The sequence below is a fragment of the Varanus komodoensis genome, unplaced genomic scaffold (assembly GCF_004798865.1).
Source record: "Varanus komodoensis strain SLA01 unplaced genomic scaffold, ASM479886v1 scaffold48, whole genome shotgun sequence".
Lineage (NCBI taxonomy): Eukaryota > Metazoa > Chordata > Lepidosauria > Squamata > Varanidae > Varanus > Varanus komodoensis.
In genome coordinates, this window is record NW_025336059.1 from 3,144,682 (window position 1) to 3,163,394 (window position 18,713).

The following is an 18,713-nucleotide window of genomic DNA, read 5'->3' on the forward strand; positions in this document are numbered from 1 at the left end:
CTTACAAATGATCCCTTCATCCATCTCCTAGGTTTACCAGACTAATGCCAACAGGAGTAAATAAGTTTTCCTGTATGTTCAATTTGATAATTTTCATTCTACCCAGTTATTTTGTTTCCCACCTCCCATTGTTTAATTAATTAATTAGGTGTGGTGCAGTTTCCCACTAAGCATGGTCAAGCACTTCAACATGCCAAAACTACTGGGAAACGTAAGTCTCTGGGTGAGGTTACTTTTTATTTAAAAGATCTATGACCCTATTGTCTGGGTGTTTGAGGTGGCTAGTGATTCATGTTAAAAAATGAAAGCCAAAAAAAGTCACGAATAAGCTTTAGCCTTGTTTCAGTTTTTTTTTTTTAAACCTAGGGAGGTGTGAGTCAGTATGCTGTGGAGAGTGCCAGAAAAACCATTGCCCCCATGCTTCCAGATTAAGCCAAGAACAAACAAATAGCACCATGTGTCTATTATTACAAGCCACACAAATAAATTAATTTGGAGTGCATGTGGCACAGAAAATGAAATGGTCAATCTTAATGTTTCTTGTGTGTGTTTTTAAACTGCATAATTTAAAATTCACAATTGTTTGGTGATCAGTATTGACAGAAGCAAAAATGTAGGTGGGGAAGACCCCTTTCTCTGGCTTTTCACCATATGATAGTTTTGAGTGGAGGGGGAAGGGTCCACACTTATGAATGGGCAGAAGAGATAATGGTACACTAATAACCAAATATTTTATTGAAGGGACTTTTCCACAGGGCCGAGTTTCTCACTGTATACTCATAGAGTATTACCTTTGTATGGCTATTTTCTCTTTGTTTTTTTATATATATATATATAATATATATATATATCTATATCTCTAACAGTAACTTTTACAGGGGGAAAAATACTGTACAGCTATTTTTTTCTTGGACATTTCCTTATCTTTTTCTTTGTCACTCTTTTTCTTCCTCCATTGCGGTTTCTTGTTTTAAAAGCTTTTTAAAAGTGTTACTGGATCACATTCTCATCCTTGTTCTGGGCTGACATGTTGCTGGCATGTGATTGTTTGGAAGGGAATTTTTTTAAAATGAAGACAAACCTCTCAGTCTGTCTGTGTTTCTGCACCAAGATGGAATCTCCCCCTGGAGCCATGTCCCTCGCCCACCCCCCACCGGCCCAGCTTCGTTAGGTGCTCAAACATTCAAAATTGAACCCAGCAAAAGATTTTTGGGTGCCTACAGAGTAAAATGTGACCTTTCCTTCTTGGAGGCTTTAAGAAATTTCCCTTATCTCTAGGAATGCCTCATCTGTAACTAGAGGCTGTGCAACCGCTTTAACTGGAGCAACCCGGTACACTGGGTTGGTCTGTGAACTGCAAGCTGGGATAGTAGCTTCAGAAGGCTATCACATTCCCTGTCCACAATTCTAAGGTAAGACACCTACGAATATTCAGTGAAGGATCTTAAGTAGATTTGATGCCCCCCCCCCAAGCCTGCTACCTGTAAAAGAGCCCCAACTTTGCCCTTACCCATCACAGACTACACTTGAGCCAGGAGGCCGAGCCGGGAAGATGCAACTGCTTCCTTACTGCAGTGACATATCCTGTCCCCAGGACCCAGCCCTGTGATGAGGCACTGCCTCTATTACCCTTTTCCTTCTATTAGCAGCGAGGCAGAGGGCACGCTGAGCTCATGCCTCCTGTGCCTGATACAGCGTGTGGGTCTGCAGCCTGGACAGCAAACCGTGGGGCTTCCTCAGGGCAGAGGCGCTGGGGTTGGGCTGGTTAAATCCAAGCCTTTTTTTCACAACCTTAGGACCTTTTCACTGCCACCCCATGTGCCCCCCACTCCTGGTCAAAGCCTCACCAGAAAGGGGTAGCTCCCCTCAGGCAGGAGCAGCACAATATAAATAAGTTTGTTCTTCCTTAAAAAGAGATTATTATTAATTCTTATTATTTAATAATAAAGCAGACCTGGAAGATTAGAGAAGTGTCCCCATTCCCAGCCTTGTTTAATTCATTAATGCGTCTCCCTCTCTCTTTCAAAACAAAACAAAAAAACCCTGACAATAAATACCCCTTTCCCGACCATCCCAAGCTGCCTGAGTCCCGTTTCTCCTGTTCAGTCGATGCTGGAGAAATGAAATAAGTACAAATGATACTGCCGCCCCAGCCCCCCCTCCCCGCACTGCCCCCGATGGCGAAGGACTTAGTTTGTGGCTTGAAGGAACCAACAATCCTCCACTGCAAATGCAAACATACAGAAGTATGCGTGCACGTATGCACATGTACGTGTATGCATCATCAACATCCCTAATATTCATCACCGGATGCTAGCTGCCCCCTCTCCCTGAGAACGGGAGGAGTGTCAAAGGACAATTGAAAATGGGAAGCTAAAGTAGAAGCTGAAGCAATCGCCTCTCTCACCGCCACAAGCAGAGGCTTGGGAGGCATGGGGAGCTCGTGCCCTTGTGGCTGGCACATCCGCCCCGGAGGAGAAGGGTCCCTTCTCCATGGCCCGACCCTTCTGCACCAAGTGAAACGAATCACCGCCTGCCACCCTGTAAACATGAGCGTCCCACAGATGGGTCCCCTGCCTCCCCATTCCTCACAGCCTGAGGCTGGCTGGATGGCTGCTCTCTCTTGCATGGTCCAAGGATTTGCAGTTTCCTCTTTTGACTTGTGCACTTTCTGGGGTGGAGTTGTGTGTGTGTGTTTGTGTGTGTGTGTTTGCCTCTTGCCACTGCAGCGTTTGTTCTTGCCTCCCACAGCGGGGTCCTCTCACTCATTCAGTTTGCTTTCCTAAAGATCAAACCCTGCTGCTTTCTGTGTGTTAAGGAGAGGCTTGCGGGGCAGGGCCTGGGCCTGGCTCATCAGGAGGTCTGGAAGCATCACTGTGGTCTGCTGGGGGAGATGTGGCCTCCCCCCGCTCCCTCACGTCCTTAGCAGGCATGCCCTCCGTGTCAGGGAGTGACTCTTCGGAATCTGTGTTCAGGTCATCCTCCTCCTCCTCCTCCTCTTCCTCGTCCTCATCCTCGTCGTCCTCGTCCTCATCCTCCTCATTCATTTCCTCCTCCTCATCATCCTCATCACGGGAAGAGTCCTCCTCCTCCTCCACGTGCCCACAGCTGGTGAGTAGACGCTCACTTTCTGCAGGGGCCCCAGCCTCTCTGGCAGGGGAAGGCATGCTGCCCGCTGCCTCCAGCGGCTTCTGGCTGAGGTCCAAGGAGTCGCTGAGTCCCACGCCAGCCGCGTTCTTCAGGAAGAAGAGGGCACTGTTGGCATCCGTGCTGAGGTTGAGCGAGCTGTCCAGGTTGACAGAGGAGTTCTGCGCGTCGTACTCCAGGGTGGCGTGGGGGAGGCCCTCGGGGCCCGGGGAGATGGCCGGCAGCTCTCCGCGCTCCTGCTTCTCGTGCTTGCGCTTGTGAGAGTCCATCTGCGACATGCCCACCACCGTGTGCTTGCAGCCCGGGTAGGTGCAGTGGAAGTGGGAGCACTTGAGCTTGTACTTGCAGTCGGGCACCTCGCAATCCACGCTGGAGCTGAACTGGCAGAAGCCGGCGGCGCTGATGACGTCCTGCTTGCCGTGGTGCTTGCGGTGGGCCGTCACCTTGGTGCTGTCGGTGCAGCGAAAGCCGCAGCGCAGGCAGTGGAAGTGTGTGCTGTTGCCCGAGAACTGGCAGTCGGGGAAGTTGCAGCTGAGCGAGGACTTGAAGCGCTTGAAGTCATCCAGTACCAGGTTGTCGACGCGGTCGTGGTGCTGTGCATGCTTGTACATGTGGGTGCGGCCACAGAACTTGTACCCACAGTTCTCCCGGGTGCAGTGGTAGTGGGTAACCTTCAGGGAGAACTGGCAGCCGGCATCCTTGCAGTCCTCATAGAGGTCGTACCGCCGGAAGCCCTCCAGCATCATCCCTTCGTCCAGCATCTTGCGCGAGGATGCAGTTTTGCGCCGCTTGCCAAAAGGAGACATGTCCTCGATGATCCAGAAGCGCTTCTTGGCTCCCGCCGCGGTTGGCATGGTGATGGTGTTCCCTAGGGAGACACAAGTGGAGACCAAATGTATAACTGGACTGCACCAGGCTGTTTCCCTCCTTGCTTCTTGTCTAATGTGGGTGGATGCAAACAAACAGTGTTCTCTAACCTGTCTTGATGCTTGGGAGCAGAGTGCTTCGGGCTGGCGGTGCACACGAGCTCCAGCAGCACGCTTCAGAAATGTGTTTGCCCAACCTTCAGGCACACTAATTCCACTTCATTACCATATTTCTAAAGCATGGCCATTGCGAAATCGACACAGGCTTTGGGGAGCAGAAGTGTGTTTATCTGAAACCACACAGCCTGTCCTGCTGTCGAACACAAGGCTCTCACTGGGCCCTGGCCTGATAGCGTTCATCTGGGCTCATCTGTCCTTTCCCTACAGTGGTTTGGCAAAACTTCAACAAAACGAACAGGAAAGCCTTATGCTTATGTTTCTCATACTTTTAACTTGCGCTCTCTTTTCCCTGTGGCTCTTTTTCTAGGAGAAGGCTTTTATCATCTCTTTCTGTCCATCATACCCAACTATCTGTCATATAGTTTCAAGGTAGCAGCAGTTCAGGACAGACCATATTAACAAGTTACAAACTCAGCTGGGGTTATGGGCAACCCTGCTGTACCTCCCCATCTCATAACAACTGAAAAACCAATTTGACTGTCTGGTTAAGGTAAACATTTAGCTCCCTCTGTGAGGCCTTCCCTTGTCATTTACTACTGGAGTGGTTTTGATTATTGTTGATTATTGGAAGTTTGGCGATACGTTGGGATGATTTATGCTGAAAGATGGTATATAAATCTTTTAAATAATCAGATGAAGAAGTATTTAGTGATGCACGTAAAATAATAATCAACTGAAAGCATTTGCAGCATTAAAACTACCAATTGTACACAGCTCATGTAACCCCCCAAAACCTCCTAAGCTAATACAGATATGTGACTACAAGGACATGAACCCCGTTCCATCTGTGAGACCAAAATAGCAATTTATGGGGTCTACCTCTTCCCAAAGAACCCAATGCTTGCATTTACAAACAAGTTCATGCCCAGCTGGTACAAAATGGCAAGGTACTAGAAACCCTTTCCTTTGGATCTCAAGGAGATGCATTCCTTGATTTTAGGCGGCCAAGAGGTTTGGGAATAGATTTTATATTCCTGGGGGCCACTTGTTTAGAAGCCAACACCAGTCTGACAGGACTGAATACATGCTTCAGTTGCTAGCCCCAAACTGAATTCTAAGTTACCTGGGCCATCAAAAGCCATATCTCACTGCTATGTTGAGAGTTAACTCTGGTGCATTCCATACCCACGATTGTGCGAATAATTTCCATGCAGGAGATTAGTGTTCCTGTCCAACTCATCTGCTAGTGCAATCTAAAATAATCTTGTTGTTCTTCATAAGCCCATTATTTTTAAGGCACTGCAATCAGGAATCATCTGTGATGACTCTGGAATATAGTGGGAGGGTGGGTGTATAGTGACTTATGAAGGTAACTATGAGAGAAAGTGCAGAACTGTTTACCTGCCGCATCTTGAACTAGAGGGACATCACTTTTGACTGGAGCCGGAGTGGCAATGATGGGTGAAAACCCTGTTGAGCTGGCGGTGGGCACAACAATGCCCTTGCTGGATCCCAGCGTGGCGCTTAGCAGAGAGTATGAGACACAAGAGGGAGAGAAGAGGTATGGGAGGGAAGGGAGGGGAGACCTGAGCAGGGCTGGTGAGAAAGATGGAGGCAGAGGTGGTGCTTGTGGTGCATTGTGGGTAACGTCATCGCCAGCAGCAGCAGGAGGAAGAGGAGGAGCAGCCAGGCAGCCTGGAGAAATGTGGAAAGAAAAGAAAAAAATAGCAGGAAAAGAAAAGAAAAGACCCAAACCAAATGCAGAACAAAAAGGAAACAAACAAAAAGAACCAAAATGAAAACCCAAAAGTGTAAGCGATACAATGAAAATGGAGAGCATGTTCACACATACAAGAACAAAACTGTAACAGAGGAGATGGAGAGCATGTGATGAAGAGCAGCACCGGGGGGGGGGGCGGGTGAGGGTCGCTGAGGACAAGAGGGACGTGAAGAGAAGGCAAGGGCCTCTGTGTGGAAGCTGTGGCGAGATGTGTGGCTTGCTTCCTTGGCAAGGTGTGTCAGGTAGTGGAACAGCTTAAGGATCGTGGCACAGGCTGCTGCTTTGATCCTGTCAGTTCCACTTCTTCCTCATGTGTCCAGCAGGCATGTTAACCCGGGCTTTTAGCCCTGCTTTAATACCTGCCCCTCAGGCCAGTTGTAATTTGTGGTCATCAGCTACAATCATGCCACCGAGAGTCATTGCGTTAAAATTACATATCGCTGGGGGGACACCCTGAGACCGCACTGCACCCTAACGGTGCTCTGAGGCACGGTGACACACGGCAGCTGATCCCCATAACTGGCTGGCCCTGATTCTGTAAGTCAGGAGGGCAGAGCCTCTGGCCTGGGCACAGGCTCCTCCTGGGGTCCCAAATCTGCCCCTAGGACTTTCCTGGTGAGTATCCCCCCCTTCTCTTTTCCCCACCCACTGACCACCTTATACGTAGCTGAAGCACTGGCCCTCTTTTCTACGGGTTTCCAAGCTGCAGCTAGTGGTGTCAGTCCATGCACAACAGAACTTCTGCAGAGACAACTTGAAGTAAGCCCACTGTATGAAAATCATTCCATCTGATCCAACAGGCATGGCAAATAAACTGACATTAGCTTTAATGCCACTTCACCTTTGCAAGTCCCTGCCTGAATCGGGATCAAAAATCCTTCCCCACACAGAGAAAGGGGGTTGCAAAGGAGTCCCCCCAGGCTAACACAGAGACGGTTCTCTCCATGCTAAGAGCAGTGCGGACCAAGGGTGGCAAGAGGGGGACTGGGCCCGGTTTGCGCGCGAGAGGGCCCAGGCTGCGATGCTGGGCTTCCTGGAGGCAAAGGGTCTGAACAGAGGGCTGCCCTGCAGAACCACTTACCCGCTGAAGTGCTCTCGTTGCCCACCGGTGTGCTGGAGCAGCTGCGGTCCATATTGGACGATTCGGAGGAGATCCCACCCGGGCTGCACCCTGTGTAGTCCACGTACTCGTCTGTCTCAGTATCCATCATGCTTTGTGGTCCCTGGAAGGAAGCGGGAGTCCCTGACGAGGCTGGGCTGGGCGCCATGCTGCTGACCTGGCCGAGGTTTTCATTCCGAGGAGGATGCCCAATCACCTAAGGCGAGAAAATGGGTATGGGGGGCACTGTTACTTCTGTGCCACCGTCGGGCCTTTGACGGCTGACATTACATTTGCCTACACTGCATTTCCCAACACTGTTCCCTACGGACTGCTGGGCACGTAGGCTGGGGCATGGAGGCCATGCTCACTCATACCCCCGACTCCGGGCATGGAGGGCTTTAATGCTGGCACCAGGGAATCCTGCCGTGGCCATACAGGCAAAGCCGCCACAGCCTGAGAGTGCTGATCTTGGCACGGCATGGGCCGTGCTGCCTGTGGACTGACACACAGTTGGGGCAGGGGGATCTTTCGCTTCTGCTGCCTTGCTTGGCCCAGATTTTGTCTCCCTGATTGGTGTGTCCTTTAAAATATGTCACAGGCAAAAGACAGACACCCCCGTGCCTTGGATGCCTTTCCTCCACCTTCCCAAATGAATGCGCACGTACAGGACAGGCATGCTTTGGACATGTCTGATACAGAGAAATGCAGTGTTGGTACCAAGTGTCCATGTGGGTTTTCAGGGGGAGATCTATGACTGGTGCGCATTCTGCTTATGCATCCTTTTCTGGGAGGGCCTTAAAAATCCAATGCAACATTTTCACATGCACAAAGCATGGGAGACTAGGGAGAAAGTGGTGGGGCCAAGAAGCACCCCTGCTGAGTCTCCGGAGAGCTGCTCCCAAGCCAGTGCAGGTGGCACTGGGCCGAATGGACTAGCTCTGTGCAAGACCCTTCCTGTGCTCCTAAATATTGTCCCTTTAAAGCAACAACGTCAAGGAAAGCATCATAAGAGTCACCTGAGTGGGAACCCGGTCGAAGTTCTTCCCCAGCATCCTTCTCATGTGTTTCCTGGCATGGGACGTCATCTGATGCTTCAGCAGGAAAGAGAACTGGCAGCCCTCACGAATGCAGTGAAAATGGCTGTTGACTTGGTTGTACTTGCAACCTGGGAAGGGAAAATGCAAAACAGATGCAGCTTCACAAGGCGGCGGTGGCTGGGGGTGAGCAACAGATGTGCGCCAGGCGCAGGGCTTGGCAGGAGTTTCCCTCTCTGTGACTGCTGCAAGGGGTCAGCAGTCCAGGACATGTGCCAGCATTTCAGATTCCAGATCCCTAAATGTGCACATTAAATGCTTCCTAACGTGAGAAAAGGAAGCAGAGAGGGCTCTCTTTGGTTCTAGAGAGGTCAGAAATCAAACTCTCTTTAAAGTAGGAGGTTTAAAAAATGGATCCCTTTCTGACAATGGTGAGAAGTCGCGGAGAGCTCCATTAATGATCTTGGAGGGAAAATACGTCTCTCTTGCTTTTCTCCTCTACTTTGGTCATAGCACATGGCAAAGGAATGGCTGGAGAGGGATCAATGCAGAGCAGTTTTTTTAATCTAGCAAGGGATTAGAGCCATCATAATTGAGCATGACTGAGTCCTTCCTACTTTGGCAAAGGCAGGGAAGCAGTCCCAAGCAGACAAGAATGAAAAAGTGCTCTTCGACTTTCAGGCAAGGGTGAGGAGCCCAAAGAGCTCCGGATGTTATTGGACTACAACTCCCATCATCCCAGCTCACTGACGAGGATGGCTTGGGCTGATGTGGAATCCGACTGCACTGGGTACAGGGGAGAGGGTTGGAAGGTGCTAATATGGGCTTTGAATGAAAGCAGGAACCCTGTGGTGGTCTGGATATCCGGGCTGCCCCACAGCTGGGTGACCCAAAAGCACTGGGTGGCATTGGCAAATACAGAGCCGCCTGCTTACCTGCTGAAACACTTGGTTATGGTGGGCTGCAGCCAAGATTTAGGATTTGGATGGGGTGCCAAATCATGCCCTTTGGGCGAGCTGCTCCCTTTCATCCGCAAAAGTGGAACAATACTGTCCTGCCTGCAAGGATGTTGTGAGGCCAGCAGGGATCTCCAAGAGGCCACGGGGCCTGGCTCTCAAGGGCTTGCAAGGCCTTTCATTCCCTCAGTAGGAACAGACTGCTAGCAGGCAGGACTGACTGCACGAAAACACTTGGCTTTCTTTCTGCCTATCTGCATGTTGGGTATGTGCCTGCCTCCACAGACCAGGGACTAACGTTTTCCCTATTTGGCGGCTCTGTGCTTTCCCAACTTTATAGTGTTGGCTGAAAGTACCAGAAAGAGTTATGGGCAGTGGATATGCCTCTTTTCCCTCTGAGAGCCATTCAAATTCCACTTTTGTAGGTGGGCTCAGACAAGACTTGCTTGATGTGATAATACCCAGACATGTTAGCTCTTGCTTGGTGGGGATGATGGGAGTTGAAGTCCAACACATCTGGAAAGCACCAGAAATGGGGAAGCCTGGCCTAGACAAACCGCTGGTGCCCCAGCTTCTTCCCCTGGAAAAGAGACGTTTTATGTGACTCTCCTTAAACACTTAATATGTGCTGACAGAGTTTATTAACTCTGGGCCCCAAGGTCCCACTCATTCATTGGCTAGCCCAATTTATCACAGGCTAAGAAGAAGTGCCCTGATTAATTGGAAAGCAGAATCTTTTCATAAAGTACTATTCTGAAATGCCAGTACTTATCCAAATTACAGTTAGCGAGCGCCAACTTCAGAAGAAGTTCGCCTCTTTCTCTTCCATGCAGAAGAGGGAATGCCTCCTCTAAGATGATCTCCCACAGCCTATTTATTTATTTCTAAGATTTATTAGATGCCTTACTGCAAATAGCTTTCAGGGCGTCATACAATAAAAGCACAAATAAAATCCAAAATCTATACACATCAAACAAGAAGCAGCATAATAAATCAATTAAAAGGAACAGAGACTAAAGCAGCAGCCATGGCAGCACCACATCCAAAAATATCACAAACCTTAAACTACTCCAGATGCAGCATAGCTGCAGGAATATAGGGGAAAGAATAAAAGGCCTAGCTCTATGTTTCAGAATTACTGATTCACTCATACACAATTAACCAGAGCACATACCATTAATTGAGAAAGATTGCTTTAATTTGGTGACAGGCCTAAATCTGAATGTGTTTTCTGCTTTGGAGCCCTGTGTTTCAGGAGTTTAAACAATACCATGAGCTGGTGGGTTTCCTGCCTTTTAAAAATACTGATGTGTTTACCCAGAAGCTTACCCTGAGATGGAAACTCGTTCAACCCAGACTCTGCAGATTGAAGCATCAGCCTGTCCAGGCCCAAGTACTCCATGCAGCAGCGGCTGTCAGCAGACTGGCCTCCCGGGCATACCTTTGCACACAGAAGGCCTGAATTCTGGCTTCTCCAGGTAGGGCTGGAAAGCTGCTGCTTGAAACCCTGCAGAGCTGTTGCTGCTGCCATTTGGCGTCAACAACCCTGGGCTAGAGGGACCAGTTTCCCCTGGATTGGAAACAGGGATGAATGAGCAATCCAATGGGGCTGAAAATCCCACAGATTTTCATGATCCCCCTCCCCAGTTGTGCTTTGGCAGCCCTGTGTTAGCACCAATTACCATGGAATGGGTTGAGCCAACTTGTGTACTTCAGTGTTGAAGACAGGATACAATTCACACATTTAAAAAACCCAAAGGAAATTCACACAAATGCCAGTAGAATAATGTAATGTTTGGCTTCCTCTCTGTGTAAATCACTCCAGTTTAATTTGTGCAAATCATATAATTTGTGCAATTTTCTTTAGTGGGTGTTTTAAAAATGCATGGACAGCGCTGCTTTCTCTTAGAGAAAGAAATATGCAAAATCCCCCCTCCTCACAACTAGGACCACAGCTGATTCTTGGATCAGAAATGGCCGGGATATCCACCGAGCTCACCAAGCAGAGTTTCTCAGTGTCGGCACATTCCTAACGGGAAGCGCTTCGCGTGCTGAAAATGCAGCGTAAGCGGCTAATGCCCCCGTCCACTCCGTGCATGCACATCCAGGTGCGTCACAAAGAGCAACCCTATTTCTCAGCACGCTCATAAAGCGCCATGCTGCAGCCGGACTCTGAGTCAGGCAAACGGTCTGCTCTCAAGGACGGGAACCTCTCTTCCATTTCTCTGACTTGGTATTTGTTCAGACAGTGCCCTTGCCTCCCCTCAACCAGCAGAAAAGCTCTTCCCCGCCCTCCCTCCCTCCTCACCGCCCCTATGATGCCACTGCTGTGATCCCTGGTCCAGAGGAGGAACAAACAACGCTGGCAGGACTGAAACTGTATCAGCCACAGACAGGTGAAGGCTTGCCCGTTGCTGGGGCAGCCGAGTGTCGCATGGCTTCAGCCGCCTTTGTCTGGCCCTGGGCTCCCCCCCAGAACACAGAAGGCTGAGCAAACAGCTGTCCCAGCCAAGTCTCCCAACACTGTAAACCAAGACCCAGGTAAGGGGCGCCCATGCCGCATTGTTTCCCGTTGCCCAGGTTACCACTGATCGCTTGCTGCTTCTCAGACATAAATACTTTATGAAGTACAAAGATCAGGAGGAGCTTTTTCTCACACACTCTTTCTGCCCCAATCCAATTCTCTGTGCATCTTTTGGTGTGTGTGAGGGAGAGGGAGCGAGCGAGCGAGCACACATTCAATGACTATTTTTTAAATCCTCTGTCCATAAAAATAGTTATGTTGGGTAGCAGAGGTGCCTGAACTCAAAGTGGGCCCTGCTATATTTGTTATCTGGTGAGTGAGGTCCAGGCAAAAGCATCTCAGAGCAGTACAACAAAGAGATACAAACAATGACTAAAGAGAGAGTTAACATTTTGGAGCCCTCAAAAGCCAGAGGGGGTCCAAAATTGGCCCTGAGTATGTCCATGTTTTTCTTGGGCCATTTGCAGGGGAGAAAGTTGCGAACGCCCAGGTTTGGTTTGGGGTGTTGTCCTGTCCAAGGAAGCTCCATCAGTAGCTTGAAACCTTCCTCTACTTACGAAAGCAGCTTGTCCATCAGAGAGCCTTGTGAGTCCCCTTGACCCTCTTGTGTGACACCGCAGCCAAGGAGGGGTGTTTGAGGTTATCCTTCCCTAACCTGGAGCCTTCAAAATGTATGGTGCTCAAAGTTCCCAAAGCCTTCCTAACAAGGGAGCTGCAGAACAACGCAGCCGGGGCGCTGGGCTCCGAGGCTGTCCCACGCGTTGGGTGGGCCTTACCAGTTCTAGGTGTGCCCTCGGGTAGATGTGTGGATGGGGAGCCAACATCCTCTTGGCCTCCAAGGAGTGGCCCTCCTGGTGTCGGCATCTCCAAGAGCAACCCTCGTCGGTCAACCTCTCAACCCTTTGCCTCGACTGTGCTGCCGAAGGCGCCTCCCGCGCCCCGGCCTTCCTTTGTCCATCACGTCTTTCTAGTCACCTCGCAATACCTCTGCCAAACTTCTCTCCTGCTATCATCATGCCCCCTTCTCTGTCAGCGCTGGCTGCATGTCATAACCAGTGCCGCCCAGTAAGCTGTTAGACAAGACTCCGAGAAACTGTCCTGGGCACCAAGATAACTGCCACGGGTGAACAGAAGGGAGGAGGACCTTGCCCAAAAGATGGGGCCCAAGGCAGAGGAGGGCTCTGAGCCCCAAGCCACCACACAGTCACTTCGAATGCACAGTTGCCAACACCAACAGAGCCCTGCTTCAAGCAAGGGACTGTGTTAAAGAGGGAGGGAGGGTCATGGCCAGGACAAGAGTCTGGGGGAGCACTGGTGCCCGTGCTGGCCCATGCCTGGGCACCATGTTGCCTACCCTCGCTGCAGTCCATAAGACTTTAACCTAGCACAGACCATTAATCTCCTGCTCCGTATCTTTCAGTTCCCACCGGCATCTCCTTCCTAGCCTTCCTGCTCTTTGTTCCGTACAAGCTGCTTGGCTATCATACCTGCCTTCTGCGCTGTCATCTGCACGGATGCCTGGAGCTCCTCACTCCGCCCAGCCACCTTGCCAGTCCTCCAGAAACATTCACTCCTCTTCTCATCACAACTTCATCACAACACCCCCTTCTGCACGTTCCTCATCTGGTAGCTCAGAGTTAGGCTCTGCCATTTAGTTCTTCTGTTCTGAACCAGAGGCTCAGGACTCGCCCAGGACATTTTGGTGAATGAAGCACGGCAATGAATGCCTCCCCTCCGATCACCTCAAGTCAGGCCAAGTGTGATCATTCTGCAATCTGAGGCAGCGAATCCAGCTAGCAACTCCCCCACCACTTCACAGGAATAAAGCAGCCTGCCCGCCCCACCATCCATTGATCTGAGGTCGGAGTCCACCCCAGTTCTTCGCTAGGAGCTCGAGAACTTACCGCCAAAATACATCTTTAAGAGCATTGTATTTGTAAACTCCCTCTTCACCATTATTTAAAGCAGGCTTATGGCGCAGTTCTAGACATGCCCACTTGGAAGTAAATGCACTTGCCAAGTGCACCCACCGATTTTTCTCTAAGTGTTAAGGCAGAGGTCCATGAAACTGGGTGCCTAGCCGTGACTGAATAAATTTGTTTCCGTGTCAGAAAGAGGCTGTATGGGCTCTTATGTTTTGCAGAAAAAATAAGAATATCTGCACCCCTACGAAGAGGACCAGAGCGGCACTGTGGCCCAGGTGCTGAGGCCGGCTCTCCTCTGTGGCCGAGAGTCTCCCTGTGGGCGGCCTCTGCTTGTGGCTTGGCCAAGTCCAGCGCTGCATGGGGATGTGCCCAGAGAGGGCTGACTTTGTTTCAGCATCATTGCCGGGAGCACTGGAGGAGAGGGGAGGTGTTTACGATTTCGTAATTGCTTTGGCACTGCCCTAATCACTTTGGCAAAGGGAGCCGCCAGCCACACACCCTGGTTCTCTGCGGTCGACCAGCTGCTTTGATGTGCCGCCACTTTGCTGGATGGTTGGCACTGAAAGAGACAGTGCTGTGCTCACCCTCCAGCGCTGAAGCTGCTATGGATGCCAGGAGAGAGGTGGAGTAATTGAAATTCTCAGGAACGAGAGAAGTTTCCCCACCACCAGCAGTGGGAAATATTTACCCTGTGGCTTTTGCTATGTAAGCATGTCAGCAAATATCAAAAGAATTGCACTTATGATCCAGCAAGTGGGTAAAAAGGACTACTGGGAGATTTGGGGGGTCCCCCACCCAACGTGAACACCTCCAGTGTGGTCGGAGTAGGTGGCCGCTCTGCTGACCCTCTGTTGGCACCATAGATGTGAAAAGAGAGACCTTTGCCTTGTCCAAAGAGGCACCCGTGTTACGGGCTGGGAGCCATGTGGGGTGGAAATGCCTCTCCCGGAGAAGGAAAGCTGCTTACATGAACTCTTAAAAACCTGTTTGTCCGCCCAATCATGCAGAAAGTAGGTGACCTGAACAAAAACCAGAGGAGGCCAAGAAATGGATTTTAAGATGGACAACCTTTCACTTTCTCCTTTGCAGGAAATGGATCCTGTCAAGATGGCATGGAACTTCCCTCTGACTGGGGAGGGGAAAGGGGCCAGTCAGGGAAACAGGTCCTGCCTGATTATTAAAAGACCCATGTGAACCGGAAGAGGTCCCTCTGCACCATCACTAACAGTGGCTGAAAGCAGAACCAGCACACACCCAGCTGGGAGGAGCCCCCTGAACACAGCAGGACTTGCCTTGAGCACACGCACGGACCTGCACCACTGGCCTCTCTGCGGGCAAGGCCAGTGGCGGAAGGCCTCGCCCTGGTACAATCTCCCACCAAGCGACGCCGGCAAGGAGGGGGCATGTGGGTGAATTACCGAGTCTGCCACACTCTTCCCGCTTGGTGAAGTACTTGAACCCATTGGCCGCCCGCCGCTCTGCCTTCTCGTGCTTCTTCACGTGCCAGGGGAGCTTGGTGGTGATGTTGGTCACAAAGAAGCAGCCGGGGCGCAGGCAGTGGTAATGCCCTCGCATGCGGAACTCACAGTGCTGCAGGGGGAAAATGGCCGTCAGCACAGCAGGGCAGGGCAGCGAGAGCAGCCACCCCGCAAGAACCACCCTTCTGTCTCAGACCACCCCTCCAGCAAGTCTTTCGGATCTCAAAGAACAACCCACGGGGAATAAGCCTGTTATCCAAGCATGGTTCTGGCCCCTTCCTTCCCTCCCTCCCTCCCTCCCTCCCTCCCTCCCTCCCAAAACAACTGCTGCCGCAGTACACAAGCCTAGTGCCATGTTCCTCATCCTGCCCTAACTCTCCATCTGCTCATTTCCCTTCCCTCCTTTTTCCCTTCCAGGCTGATGCATGTTTTGCCCTTACCTGGTTTGGGCAGAGACACTGCAGGGAATAATAAGCAAACTGGTCTCGCACGTTCACCAGGTTGTTGTTGGGGTTGATGTGGTCGAGACAGTGGGACTCCGCTTTCCCAGAGGTTTTGCACACATACTTGCAGTTCCCAAAGAGACAGTGGAAGTGGAATTTGTTGGCGTACTTGCAATCTGTCGCCAGACAGGGGTCACTGCAAAAAAAAAAAAAAAAATAAATGTTTAAAAGAGGTAGAACCAGTCTCTCTGGCCAGCCTCGGCTTCTAATTTAGCAGTTCTCCTGAGAGAACAGGTCTTCCTCCGGAGCAGCAGCTATGCAGAAAGTGCAGGCTGCTCCTTCCTGGCTCTCCTGCCCCAAATCATAGGGAACAGTCATAAAGCTCGGGGGCAGAAGGCACAGGGCGTGTGCAGGAGCCCTGGGATCAGTTCCTGGCACCTTCAGCCAAGAGGACCAAATGGCAGGGGATGGGAAAGAGCTGTTTTTGCCCCCGGACTTGGTGCGCTGCTGCCAGCCACACACTGCTGGGCTCAGGCGGACGGTAACCTGGCATGCAGCAGCTTCCTCTGTTCCTCTTCCCCATTTGTCTCGGGACCCTTTGAAACACAGGTGAGGGCTGGGGCCTCCTTCAGTCCGAGGACCAAATTCTACTGGGGAGACGGCAGCGCTCGGGGGCTGCATCCCAGTGGTGGGGGAGGCTGAAGGCAAAGTGGGTGGGGCCAGAGGCAAAGGGATCAGGGCCAAAAGTACAGAAAAATACCCGCATGCTACAGCTTAAACTTAAACCACATCTTGGGAGGGGGTGCTTTGGCCTTTCAGAATGGTGGGGCGGTGCTGCACAGAAGCTCGCAAGCCACTGAACAATTGCAAGTGGGAGAAAAGGGGTGAAGACATGGGAACGGGCAGCCCTACAGGATGGACTGAGGCTCGGCAGGCCCAGACTAGGTCCCCTGGCATGTGGTTTCCTGTCTTTGTTTTAAAACCAGGCCAGGATCATACTGTGCCCACCTCCACCCTCCAGCCACCTTTTCAAAGAGAACTCACTTCTCCTGGAACTGGAGGAACCCGGGTTTGACCTGAGGTTTGGCGTTCTCAAGGGAAGTCGTCGCCAAGGGGGATGTGGCCAAATTAGGCACTGACGCAGGGATCTGTGACATGGTAGAAGCCAGTTGTTTCCAGGCGAGGAGTGTTGGAGCTGTAGGCATGGTTGCTGGGCTTGCGACGGGCACGTCTGGGGCAGAGGCGTTGGCCAGAGCGGCGGAAGAAGGGGACGGAGATGAAGGGGCTAAGGAGATCTTGGTCTCAGCAGCAGTTGGGAAGGAGAGTTCAGCGTTTCCTTTCACAGCTCCGCCCTCTGTTCGGAAGTGGAAACTAGAGGCAGAGCAAGAGCATGAAAAATTGGCACCAGGCAGCGTCAGCACCTTTGTGACACTGGAAAACATTTCTGCTGTCCACACTTCATTCTATCTCCCGTTCTGATTAGAGCCCTACCCCTCTATTAAGTGTGGAAATTAGTACTTTCTTGTACTAATGTACTAACTTTACTCTGATAGATTTCTGACCTTGGAGAACCCTCAAAACACCTAAATTGCCCCTCTCTAAAAAAACAAAACAAAACACATCCTGATCCCAAGAAAGAGATGTACACTTGTACCGGCAGTCGCCAAAGAATCACGCGAAGGTGACACAGCACAAGACCAACCAAAGACAAAGCACAGAAACCACATGGCGCTTCATCTACAGTGTTGTCTAGTGACCTGCTAAGGGAGGCCAGTGCTATCGCTCCCATTCTGCAGAGAGGAAGAGGAAGGCTGAGGGAACAGTGGCTGGTGCAGGGAAATGTAGTGAGTGCTGAGGTTCACGTCCGTCCCGAGCTTTCCACTGAGCTGCCCCCAAAAGACAGAGGAACAAGCTGAACCATGTTTCCCACTGAGGCAGTAAGTGGGCCCGCACTAGGAGTTTTATAACTGAATAGGGCAGGTGGGATATTCTATGTGTGTCTTTGGGCATTCTGACGGGGCAAAGTGTCCCATGGTTCTGGGATGCACAGCTTCGTTAATCCAAAGCTCTCCCTAGAGCAGAGGTGGCGAACCTATGGCACGCGTGCCACAGCGGGTACGCAGAGCCCTCTGTCGGCATGCAAGCCAAGTCACCCCAGCATCGCCCCGGCAGCCGAGCATTGGATAACAGCGCACACAGGGGCCATGTGCATGCTTGGAAAGGAGTAGTGGCGCCAGGCGATGACATCACAAGCCGCGACTTGTTAGCCGCGACTTGTCAGAGCTTTCACATGGCCGGTCAGTGCGCTGCAAGGAGAGATATATATATTTGCTTGGACTGGCTGTGAGTTGTATTTTCTAAACTAAAACCTCAGTTTTCAGGTTTTATTGCAGCGTTGCCACTTTATGATATATAAGTGGCTTTTGGGTTGCAGTTTGGGCACTTGGTCTCTAAAAGGTTCGCATTCAGTGGGTTAGAGTTAGAAAAACGAGGTGTCCTGGCATGGTTCTGATGGTTAGAATGTGTTTAGCATGGGCAGAGATGATGAGCGGTGCAGAAAAAGCTACTCAAGGAGGGCTTTTTCAAAATCGCATTGTTTTCAATGGAACTTGACCCCTATATTAGGGTTAGGGGAGTGCCCCAGGGTAGGGTTAGGGTTAGAAAAAGGAGGTGTCCTGGCATGGTTTTGATGGTTGGAACATGTTTAGCATGGGAAGAGATGATGAGCAGTGCAGAAAACGCCACTCGAGGAAGGCTTTTTCAAAATCGCATTGTTTTCAATGGAACTGGACCCCTATATTAGGGTTAGGGGAGTGCCCCAGGGTAGGGTTAGGGTTAGAGAAACGAGGTGTCCTGGCATGGTTCCGATGGTTGGAATGAGTTTAGCATGGGCAGAGCTGATGAGCTGTGCAGAAAAAGCTACTCAAGGAGGGCTTTTTCAAAATCGCCCTCTTTTCCATGGAACTTGACCCCCACATTAGGGTTAGGGGAGTGCCCCAGGGTAGGGTTAGGGTTAGAGAAACGAGGTGTCCTGGCATGGTTCCGATGGTTGGAATGTGTTTAGCATGGGCAGAGATGATGAGCTGTGCAGAAAAAGCTACTCAAGGAAGGCTTTTTCAAAATCGCCCTCTTTTCAATGGAACTTGACCCCTATATTAGGGTTAGGGGAGTGCCCCAGGGTAGGGTTAGGGTTAGAAAAAGGAGGTGTCCTGGCATGGTTTTGATGGTTGGAATGTGTTTAGCATGGAAAGAGATGATGAGCGGTGCAGAAAATGCTACTCGAGGAGGGCCTTTTCAAAATCGCATTGTTTTCAATGGAGCTTTACCCCTATATTAGG

At 50.8% G+C, this 18,713-nt stretch overlaps 1 protein-coding gene across 6 annotated transcripts in view; it reads right to left on the bottom strand.

The window, feature by feature from the left end:
• Positions 1-714: 714 nt before the first annotated feature.
• Positions 715-18,713, bottom strand: part of CASZ1 (castor zinc finger 1) — a 115,621-nt gene continuing 97,622 nt past the window's right edge. For all 6 annotated transcript variants that reach the window (XM_044445270.1, XM_044445266.1, XM_044445269.1 and 3 more), the window contains 7 exons: positions 16,420-16,746; positions 15,373-15,571; positions 14,873-15,044; positions 8,032-8,180; positions 6,995-7,229; positions 5,535-5,828; positions 715-4,015 (listed from right to left, as the gene is read on the bottom strand). In XM_044445270.1, coding sequence (XP_044301205.1) covers positions 2,814-4,015; positions 5,535-5,828; positions 6,995-7,229; positions 8,032-8,180; positions 14,873-15,044; positions 15,373-15,571; positions 16,420-16,746 — 2,578 coding nt within the window. In that variant the 3' untranslated portion in view covers positions 715-2,813. The remainder of the gene's footprint in view (positions 4,016-5,534; positions 5,829-6,994; positions 7,230-8,031; positions 8,181-14,872; positions 15,045-15,372; positions 15,572-16,419; positions 16,747-18,713) is intronic.